General features: G+C 45.0%; 1 protein-coding gene across 1 annotated transcript; it reads left to right on the top strand.

Annotated features, from left to right (window-relative positions):
* Nucleotides 1-579: 579 nt before the first annotated feature.
* LOC133419585 (photoreceptor-specific nuclear receptor-like) lies at nt 580-6,187 on the top strand. The gene is made up of 8 exons (XM_061708840.1): nt 580-946; nt 1,326-1,476; nt 2,520-2,623; nt 2,717-3,013; nt 3,518-3,696; nt 4,070-4,310; nt 4,614-4,719; nt 5,517-6,187. The coding sequence occupies exons 1-8, from the start codon at nt 853-855 to the stop codon at nt 5,647-5,649; spliced, it is 1,305 nt and encodes a 434-aa protein (XP_061564824.1). The 5' UTR covers nt 580-852; the 3' UTR covers nt 5,650-6,187.
* The last annotated feature ends 4,910 nt before the right edge of the window (nt 6,188-11,097 follow it).

The raw sequence follows: 11,097 nt of genomic DNA, 5'->3' as shown, positions 1-11,097 counted from the left end.
CTTATTCCCTTGGTGACCTTTTACTCCCCAGCCGACGGATTACCTCCGGTTCGTCCAGAAAGAAGGAAACGGGAGTTAATAGGCAGTTCCTCGGCAAACACTGGGAGTCATTATGAATGGGAAGCAATCATTCAGCTCAAATATACAGCGCGGGGGGGTGAGGGGTGAGAGGTGAGGGGGGCCCAGCTGAAATTCAGGGACTGAAAAGGATGGAAAAGAGGGGAATACATATTGAAGAGGCAGGTATATTTAATGATGTGTGCCTCATGTAATCATCGACACTGAAGACGAGCGCTGACTGATGTGGACAGAGGAGCCAGAAAGAGACGGAGCTGGACGGCGACGCTCAGGTTACAGCTCTACAGTGGACGCTTCTGAATTTGACGCAGCAGATGTTTGTGGACCCAGTGACGGCCCGCGTCCCCGACCAGCACCAACGTTCTGGCAATGTGACTGATTGATGCAGTAGATGAACAGTAAAGATTAAGAGGATGACAAATAAGCATGCTGCTTACACAGCGCTTGGGGCTAATCCTCCCCCTCCACCCCCCGGGTTCCCTTTTGAGGACCTGCTGGCGAGGAGAGCCCGCAGACACTGACAGACCCCGACGGCCTCAGGGACAGCACAGACCTGCAACAAGTGTGAGTCTGAGCCCGTGACAGGACCCCCGTCCATCTGCATCACCGCACCAAAGGGACAGTAGAGGCGCCCGGGTTCCCGCCAGAGACCCCACGGCCAAGGAACTTTATCAAGAGAGTTGATTGTGGACATTAAATACTTCAAGCTCCGTGGAAGAGGACCGAGGATCTCCAGGTTTTGATCGTCGAGGAGACATTTTTTTCAGAGGAAAAATGATGGAGGATCACCTGTCGAAGATCCCCATGATGCCATCATCTTCTCCCACTGGATCATCCAGCAGCGGCGGGACGGAGGACGGCCGAGGAGGTACGAGCACACGTCCACCTGCACTAACCAGGACGCCCAAAGGACTGGACCCACACTTGGTCTTCAACAAAAACAGGCCAAATTATTATACACATTTTGTTGTTGGTTTGTTTCAAATTTAATTGGAAACCAACTAGATTAAAAACCAAATCTTTAGTGATTCTAGAGCAATCCTTAAATACAAATATACTTAGTTAAACCAGAGAATGGGAGCCAAAATAAATTGGATTATGTAAGAATTTTAAATGTACAACGCAACATTAAAAGGCTTTTTCAGGCCCACGTTCCTGCTGCACCACTCCTGTGTTTCATGTGAGGGTGGAGCTGCAGTCTGCCCCGCTGGCACAGACACTAACCGACCTGTCCTCTGTCCCTGCAGCCAAGAGCCCGCCGCCGGGGAAGGCCCTGAGCCCGGCTCTGGTCTGCAAGGTGTGCGGAGACACCAGCAGCGGGAAACACTACGGCATCTACGCCTGCAACGGCTGCAGCGGCTTCTTCAAGCGCAGCGTCCGCAGGAGGCTCATCTACAGGTAAGGCCAGGCTCACCTGTGCTTTCAGTTTGTTTACCGTCTCAGGTGCATCATGGGAAACCAGGGACAATTCAAAGTTTAAAAATGACGAAGAAGCAGCATTTCATCAGCCTGACGTCTTCAGTTTTCTGCTCTCTTATCATTTAGATAATTAGCTCTAAATAAGGCTGTAATTGATGCTTAGACATTTTATAACTTTTAGCAGTCAGCATAATCAGACTAAATAAAAACTCATTTTTGTATGAATTAACAACAAAAGCTGTAAAAAAATAAACAATCAAGAAATGTCAATTTGATTTGAGTTGAGAAACTGAAGATATTTATGTTATTTGGGCCACTAAAAAAAAAAAAAAACAGAAATAAAAACACTCCTAAACACAAAACTTTGTAACTGAAGGTCTTGTATTTAGATGAAATGTGAAATTACTAACTGGGATTTAAAGAAAAAAAAAATATTTTTTTTCCTACATTTTAATAACTAAACTAAATAACTAAATATAATTAACAAAAATGAAGACTCAAACTGAAAATAATCCTGTTAACTGAAATAAAAACTAAAGTTTTTTTATGAAACAAAAACTAAATACAAACTAAAATTAACAACGCAGATGTAACTTTAAGGAAACAGAGCTGCAGGTTAGATGAACTTTGTTCCTATTTTGGTTTCTCGCCTTGTTTGTTTGATGTTTGGCACTTATTTTTTATTAAATAATAATTTATTTTCATTCTGTCCATTGTTAGTAGGATTGTCTCTTTCTAAATTTCTGTTTTTTGGTCAATACCTTCAAGTCGATCCCTCAAAAACTAAAACCAGATTAAAATTCAACTAAAACTAAACCTACTGTTGCGCTTGTTGAATTCACAAAAACTAAACTGAAATAATGAAACAAACCTAAAAATGAAAGAAATTAAAACTAATCAACTTTAAAAATAATTGTTCTCACTTTTAGGCTTAAATGAAGTAAAAACATGTGTTTTAATTAGTTTAATTGGTTAGTTTTGAGTGAAGTGGCTGTTGAGCAGGTTGTTTTCTGGGTCAACAGGTGCCAGGCTGGGACGGGCATGTGTCCGGTGGACAAAGCCCATCGAAACCAGTGCCAGGCGTGCCGTCTGAAGAAGTGCCTGCAGGCTGGCATGAACAAGGATGGTGAGTTTCCATCCATCAGTCTGCAGATCTAAATGAAAGTTGAGGTCACATCTAAAGCTGAGTTTCCTGACCCCCCCCTCTTCCTCTCTGCAGCGGTCCAGAACGAGCGCCAGCCCCGCAGCACAGCCCAGGTCCGCCTGGACTCCATCGATGTGGACCCGGAGAAGGAGCACCTGGCCACCACGCGGGAACCCACCTCCTCCTCCTCTTCCTCCTCCTCTTCCTCCTCCTCCTCCAACGGCTCTGTCATCACGTGGCCTCACATCACCTCCTCCATGGCCATCACGTCCTCGGTCGCCCCGCCGCGCTGCATCAGCCCCCAGAACAACCACCGCTTCATGGCCAGCCTCATGACGGCCGAGACCTGCGCCAAGCTGGAGCCCGAGGACGGTGAGGACGGAAACTTACTCACACCTCACACTTTCAAACATTTGTCTTCCAAATGTGGTCCACAGTTCTCACAGTAGATGTTGTTTGGTAACCAAAGTAACAGGATTACCTTCTATTTTTTATCAAATATCAAGTTTTTGCACAAAAAACCCTAAGAAAAAGTAGTTTGCTGGATGTGCAAAAGGTGACAAAAGGTCACTGAGTAAAGTGAAATGCATCCACTGAAAACAATAAACTCAAATATTTCAGGGTGAAAGGGGAAAGTGGGAGGAGCTATATTTAAAAATATATTGGTTCCATATAATTTTAGTGAAATAGTGCATTTTTTGCTACACAACTATGTTCACCTGAGACTTTTCAGTTTATGCCCTTTTAAAACTTTTAAAACAACAGAAGCAAACTTCTCTCCCGGACTTTAACAAAGTAAAGCTCATGGTGTCAGTAAATAAACTTAGCAGGGTTTCCTGCATATGGTCGGCTCTGACCTCCGACTCTCTGTTCCAGTGGATGAAAACATCGACGTGACCAGCAACGAGCCGGAGAGAGCGTCGTCGGAGTACCACATGGCCCTGTACCCGTCCAGCTCGGAGAACGTGTACGAGACCTCGGCCAGGCTGCTCTTCATGTCGGTGAAGTGGGCTAAAAACCTGCCTGTGTTTTCCAACCTGCCCTTCAGAGACCAGGTACGCCTGCAACCCACTGATTCTTGTCTGTTTTTATGTGTATAATGTTATTCCAAGTAAAATGAAAACAAGTGTAAGTTGGAGTTACAGTCTAAACATAAATCTAATGCAGCTAATTCCATTCATAATATTTATGTATGGAAACCCATTTGTGACCAGACTTTTTTTTTTTTCAATTCATGAAACAAAATTAGGTAAAAAGAAAAATGGTACAAATGTGTACAAATATTCCCCCAATTTTCTACTACATACCCTTCCTTTAATTGATTACTTAGTTCATGAAAAGGAATACAGCATTCAATCAATCTGCTGGCCTTTAAAGAGAAGAAACCTTTTTCCAACTATCAACCATCTTTTTGTTCCCCATCACCAGGTGATCCTGCTGGAGGAGGCGTGGAGCGAGCTGTTCCTGCTCTGTGCCATCCAGTGGTCTCTGCCGCTGGACAGCTGCCCGCTGCTGTCGCTGCCCGACCTGTGCCCCGGCATGCAGGCCAAGACCAGCTACACCAGCCTGGACCTGCGCCTGCTGCAGGAGGTCTTCAGCCGCTTCAAGGCCCTCGCCGTCGACCCCACCGAGTTCGCCTGCCTCAAGGCCATCGTGCTCTTCAAGCCAGGTTCGGACAGCAAAGTCACTCAGTCACCGTGACAACTAACGGCCTCGGACGGAACTCCGGATATACATTTCTTTCGGTTTTATTTCCGATTTTTGTAGTGAAAGAAATCTAAACCGCTAAATCAGTGGGACTTTTCTTCCTAAAAAAGATCAACATTTACCCTTTTTCTTCATAAAAATGAATCTAATAATAGGCTAAAACTGAGCTAAAATAATAATGCTAACACCATGTGTAGATGCCGTTTCAGACAGATATTGCTCAGCGGTATTTGTGACTCACGGACTGCTTTCTTCTCCCACTCAGAGACCCGAGGCCTGAAGGATCCAGAGCAAGTGGAGAACCTGCAGGATCAGTCCCAGGTCATGCTGGGACAGCACATCCGCTCACACTACCCCAGCCAGCCGGCCAGGTGACCACCTACCTGAAACCTCTTTTTCCATTAGATAGAAGGAGCCGCTCATTTGAAAGCTGACAAACAGAGATGATTTTCCGTGAGCGGGTTGCAGCCAGTAGAGGGCGCCAAACACAAAGTCCTCCTCAGAATCTGTTGTTTTTACATAATTATGTATTTTTCTGACTTTTTCAGTGTCAATATAAGTGTCCCGAATTGAGTTAGATCATGATTAGGAATCACAGATGAGGAGGGGGACGGTGTTTCTCCGTGTTTATTCTCATGGCCTTCTTTGAGACTTTGAGATTACCAAATTATTATTATTATTATTATTATTATTATTATTATTATTATTATTATTATTATATTATTATTATTATTATTATTATTATTATTACTATTATCATTATTATCATTATCATTATTATTATTATTATTATTATTATTATTATATTATTATTATTATTATCATTATTATTACATTATCATTCTAATTATTATTATTATTATTATATATTATTATTATTATATATTATTATTATTATTGTTATTATTATTATTATTATTATTATTATTATATTATTATTATTATTATTATTATTATTATTATTATTATAAATAATAATAATAATATTGTTATTAGTAGTATTATTATTATCATTATTATTATTATTATAAATAATAATAATGTTATTATTATTATTATTATTATCATTATTAATTATTATGATTATTATTATGATTATTATTATGATTATGATTATGATTATTATTATTATTATTATTATTATAACGCGTCTCTCCTCCGGCCGCAGGTTCGGGAAGCTGCTGCTCCTTCTCCCGTCTCTGCGCTTCGTCAACTCGGAGCGGATAGAGCTGCTGTTCTTCCACAGGACCATCGGAAACACTCCCATGGAGAAACTGCTCTGTGACATGTTTAAAAACTGAGGACCCCCCACTCCCTGCCCCCCGTGTGACGGGGTCTCACGGACAGTTCACCTCTCAAACTTTACGCATGCTGGTATTTTTGTAAAGGTCTCACTTGTACCTGCTTGTCGCTTCCACATCAGCCCCCAGGACAATGGAAAGGTTCAGCCCCGTCACCACATCAGCACGCTCGCTGTCTGTCTGTTTGCATCATATTTAGACATTATAGGAGTCAACGTTTGAAGTGGATCGATTACGCGCTGACGCGTGACGCACCGATATGTGTTCTTGTCCCGTGAGATCAGATATTGATGAAATATTTGGATCAAATGTTGACTACTGTGAGGAACTCCGTTTTGACGTTTAGTATTTTCATGTTTTTATTTTCTTTTTTCTTCAAATGTCCAATGGAGATGTTTGTTTTTTTTGTCCGTCAATAGTTGGACTGTGTGCTCCTTCTTTCATGAATGTGACTTGTGAATTCATGGTGTCATGCCTTTATGAGGTAAATCTGCTGCAACAGCTTTTGATTAAATAACGATATAAATGTTTCACCACACGACACGGTGTCGGATACATGATTAAAATAAGGTTTCACATATCTGGACTTTGAGTTCTGCACATTAAATACATAAACAGCGCCCCCTTCTGTCTGGATGGCATAGACAGGATCTCTAACCTGCCACGTTCCTCACAACTGCAGAGCCTGCTTGAAGTTCAGATGTGCAAAAGTCTGCACACACATTAATAACAGTCTCATGTAGTTATTTAAAGACAATTTTGACGATATTCTTGTAAAAAAAAAAGTAAGTGCAGACATTTCATTGAGTAACATCCACTGGTGTTTATGGTAGAATTAATATTTGAAGCAAATGCTTTATGGAGCTCTGATGAGAAGGATGAAGCGTTCACAAGCTCACTGGTGCTTCCTTTCCAGATAACATCAAAATGGAGGCACACTTGTCATGGAGAGGGAGAATATAGGAGCTAGATAGGAACTAGGACACACACACACACACACACACACACACACACACACACACACACACACACACACACACACACACACACACACACAACCGTCAGCTCTTCTCTACCTAAATGATGCTGATGTTTTCCGACTGTTTCAGTCCGGTTAAGAGGCTGTTAAAGACATGTCTTGTAAACTATGACGTTCTGTCTTTGGATAATAGACGTGGTCAAAAACGCTCCGTGTACAGTACATCTTGCTAAGAGTCGGTTGTGTATCACGGGGCATGATCCTTTAAATAAGAAAGAAAATAACTGATGCTGCAGGTTTGTCAAACAACTGATGATAATTTCCTCTCAACATCATCTTTCCATCCGTGACCCCCACAGCACCACTGCCTGAACTAAAAATGGTCCTGTCATACATTTACTTTAGCCAGATGTCAGACATTCATAGTAAGTGTGGCCAAAGTTATGTCACAAATAAACTTTATTAACCTTTCAAGCCACCAGCTGAGGCTACCTGCCAATCTTGAACCTCCATCGACTCTGAAGAGGTCAGAAAACACGTCATGACTCATTCATTCAAAAAACCCACACAGAGAAGAGGTCAGACAACATTTCAATGAGATCCCAGCCTTTCACTGCAGATCTTCCTGGTTTTCTGAGCCTTGAGGTTCGGGTTTCCATAAGAGCACATAAAAAAAAAAAAAACAGGCTCAGCACAACAAAATAGTTTTAGTTTGACTCACATTGAGTTTCAAATATAGGACAGGATTTCTAGGCGTAGCCAGGGGCCGGAGGGGATCCGGTTTGGGAACCTCAGGATTTCTTCTCTGCTTTTTGCGGATAATATTGTACTGTTGTACCGGAAAAGGGTGGCATGCCTTCTCCGGGTGGGTGGAGAAGTCCTGCCTCAGGTGGAGGAGTTCAAGTATCTCGGGATCCTGTTCACGAGTGAGGGAACAATGGAGCGTGAGATTGACAGGCGGATCGGTGCAGCGTCCGCAGTAATGCGGTCGATGTACTGGACCGTCGTGGTAAAGAGGGAGCTGAGTCGAAAGGCGAAGCTCTCGATTTACCGGTCAATCTACGCCCCTACCCTCACCTATGGTCATGAACTTTGGGTAGTGACCGAAAGGACAAGATCGCGGATACAAGCGGCCGAGATGAGTTTCCTCCGCAGGGTGGCTGGACGCTCCCTTAGAGATAGGGTGAGGAGTTCGGTCACCCGGGAGGAGCTCGGAGTCGAGCCGCTACTCCTCCACATTGAGAGGAGTCAGCTGAGGTGGCTTGGGCATCTGTACCGGATGCCTCCTGGACGCCTCCCTAGGGAGGTGTTCCAGGCATGTCCCACCGGGAGGAGACCCCGGGGAAGACCCAGGACACGCTGGAGAGACTATGTCTCTCGGCTGGCCTGGGAACGCCTCGGACTCCCCCCGGAAGAGCTGGAGGAGGTGTCTGGGGTGAGGGAAGTCTGGGCATCTCTGCTGAGGCTGCTGCCCCCGCGACCCGGTAACGGATGAAGCGGGAGAAGATGAATGAATGAATATTGTACTGTTGGCTTCATCAGACCGGGACCTTCAGCATGTGCTGGGGCGGTTTGCGGCCGAGTGCGACGCGGCAGGGATGAGAATCAGCACCTCCAAAACCGAGGCCATGCTTCTCCACCAGGAAAGGGTGGCGTGCCTTCTCCGGGTGGGTGGAGAAGGCATGTATGTATGTAGGTAAATGTATGACAGGTGGAGGAGTTCAAGTATCTCAGGGTCTTGTTCACGAGTGAGGGAACGATGGAGCGGGAGATTGACAGACGGATCGGTGCAGCGTCCGCAGTTATGCGGTCGATGTACCGGACCGTCGTGGTGAAGAGGGAGCTGAGTTGAAAGGCGAAGCTCTCGATTTACCGGTCAATCTACGCCCCTACCCTCACCTATGGTCATGAACTTTGGGTAGTGACCGAAAGGACAAGATCGCGGATACAAGCGGCCGAGATGAGTCGAGCCGCTGCTCCTTCACTTTGAGAGGAGTCAGCTGAGGTGGCTTGGGCATCTGTACCGGATCCTCCTGGACGCTTCCCTAGAGAGGTGTTCCAGGCATGTCCCTCCGGGACATGCCAGGACACGCTGGAGAGACTATGTCTCTCGGCTTGCCTGGGAACGCCTCGGACTCCCCCCGGAAGAGCTGGAGGAAGTGTCTGGGTGAAGGAAGTCTGGGCATCCCTGCTGAGGCTGCTGCCCCCGCGACCCGGGAACGGACAAGCGGAAGAAGATGAGTGATGAGTGAGTAAGTTTCAAATATGACACACCAACAACTTCATTAACCAATAGATAATTTTCCTTGTCCGCCATTCCTTCAGCCTCAATATTGACATTAATATTGTATTTTGTACTACCCACAAAGGTTACAAAGAACCTGGGAGAGTTATCCTTCTCTGACCACGGTGTCCCAGTTGTGCCGCTTTGCTCTCCACAGCATACAAATAATAAGGCCGCACTTGACTCAATATGCAACTCATCTCCCTTTACAGCCCATGGATCTATCCCGCCTCGATTGCTGCGATGCCCTCCTAGTTGACCTTCCAGCTTGTGTGATCAAGCCGCTACAAAGATTTTCCAAATGTGGCAACATGTCTGGTGTTTAAATCAACCCAGACGGCACGCGTCACAGCTCTGAATCATAATCAGAATATCTTTCCTGTCATTGTAGCCACCGGACATTGTTGAATATAAAAATAAAGTATGTGTATCTATGTGTAAAAAACAAAGTCACTCAGTCAAAAAGATTAAAGTATCGTATCTGAATAATAATGCAAAAAGAGGAAGAAAAGTGTCACAGACTGTACAAGCGTCATGTTGCACTGGTTGTGCAGCCGGTGTGAATGTGAATCTGGTGTAAGTGTGAGACCCATCATGAGATGAACGTGCACTACATCAGTTAAGACTGGATTATGGTTCTGCAACAAATCGACACCGAGCGTGCACCACAGGTTGCGCCGCGTCGCTCACCCCACGCCGCAGGCCACGCCGTGCCTGACGTGCACCTCCCAAAAATTGTAAATATGCGTCAAGAGGTCGCAGACCAAACGCAGACCGAGAGGGCTGTGATTGGTTCGCTTGGTAGCAACGCATTCCCGGTTCCGGTTCGTGAAACAGTCGTGAACTTTCAGCGCTCTTTTCCTCGTGTATGTGTGATTTATCTTGTTTTGGTTTTTTGCACAATAGTTGTCCTTATCTCTTTGATTCACTATGACTGGAAAAGTCGGATAAACCATTCAGGAAAAGATCGCATGCCCCCAGCGCTCGCGGTGGGTACTGCACCGCAGCGAAATGGAGTGTTGGAGAAGTCTGAAGGGTTCACGATGGCGTCACAGCAGCGGCGTGTGCTCTGCGTTGGTGTGACGCAGAACCTTAATCCAGGATTTAGGGAGCGTGTCACAGCGATAGCTGAAAGGAAGAAACAGTTTCTTTTGTTCTTTCTGGATCTGAAATGTCAGATGTGTTTGATGTGCTGTGACGAATCCTCTTGATAGTGACAGTGGGGAAAGTAGAGGTCTTCAGTGAGACTCGGAGCGCTTTATTCTGTGCTACTGTACAGCAGCAGAACCATGGACAGGGCAGGATGTGGCGATGCTCTCTGCTGTGCAGTGGTAGAAGGTCAAGCGCTTTCTCAGAGATGTGGTTCTTTCTCAGACCCCTGAGGGAGTAGAGCCCCCTTTGGACCTACTAGTTCAGCAGTGTTTGTCCCCATAGGACAGGTTCTCGCTGATTTCGACTCTTAAGGAGTGGGAGTCTGAGACCCTCTCCACACGATCACCATAGAGGAGTGGCTGGATCATGTTTGATGAGTTCACTGTTCGCTGAGCTTCACTGGCTCCCCACGGCTGCTCGTATAAAACACAAGGCTGACATTTGTCTACCATGTGATCTGGTGGGGATCTCATGTTTATAAAAAACTCGATCATAAAGGCTTCCACCCCTTCGTGAGCACTGTGCTCTTCACAAGAACAGAGAAGGGCCATGACCTCCCCTCCAACAAGGAGACCCCGGTCCAGACTCTTCCCTCACGGTGTTCCTCAACCCTGAAACAAGTTACTAGCGGCCACAACAGCCGAGTCTTCCGTCTCTACATTCACGCATCTCTGAGAACTTTCCTCCTCCACGAACACGTTTAGTCATAAACTGAAAAAGTTTGCATTTATTTGAACACTGATTTAACTGCTCTCATTTTGTCATCTACTACGGTACTCTGGGTTTATCATATTCCACTGTTGTAAGTTACTTTGGATAAAAGCGTCTGCTAAGTGCAATGTCCTTGAGGAGATTTAAAATGAAATAATCATCAGGCAATTTCAAACTGAATCTGTTGTCATAGCGACTCCTACAGTCATCAGTGTTCAGGCTGTAGAGGAGTGGAGACAGGACGCAGACTTGGAGAGATCCAGGTGATGATGTTAAAACATCTGGATTACAGTCGTTCTTCCTAACTCTCAGTTCTGTTCAA

This window comes from Cololabis saira, chromosome 2 (assembly GCF_033807715.1).
Source record: "Cololabis saira isolate AMF1-May2022 chromosome 2, fColSai1.1, whole genome shotgun sequence".
Taxonomy (NCBI): domain Eukaryota; kingdom Metazoa; phylum Chordata; class Actinopteri; order Beloniformes; family Belonidae; genus Cololabis; species Cololabis saira.
Note: the sequence above shows the minus strand (reverse complement) of the source record. Positions and strands in the feature narration are given on the sequence as shown.

What these genes read in the sequence shown, in the direction of transcription:
- LOC133419585 (XM_061708840.1), top strand. Translation starts at nt 853, where the DNA reads ATGATGGAGGATCACCTGTCGAAGATCCCCATGATGCCATCATCTTCT. An exon ending in CGCAGGAGGCTCATCTACAG is followed by an intron (nt 1,477 to 2,519) that starts GTAAGGCCAGGC and finishes CTGGGTCAACAG; the next exon opens with GTGCCAGGCTGGGACGGGCA. An exon ending in ACCTGCCCTTCAGAGACCAG is followed by an intron (nt 3,697 to 4,069) that starts GTACGCCTGCAA and finishes CCCCATCACCAG; the next exon opens with GTGATCCTGCTGGAGGAGGC.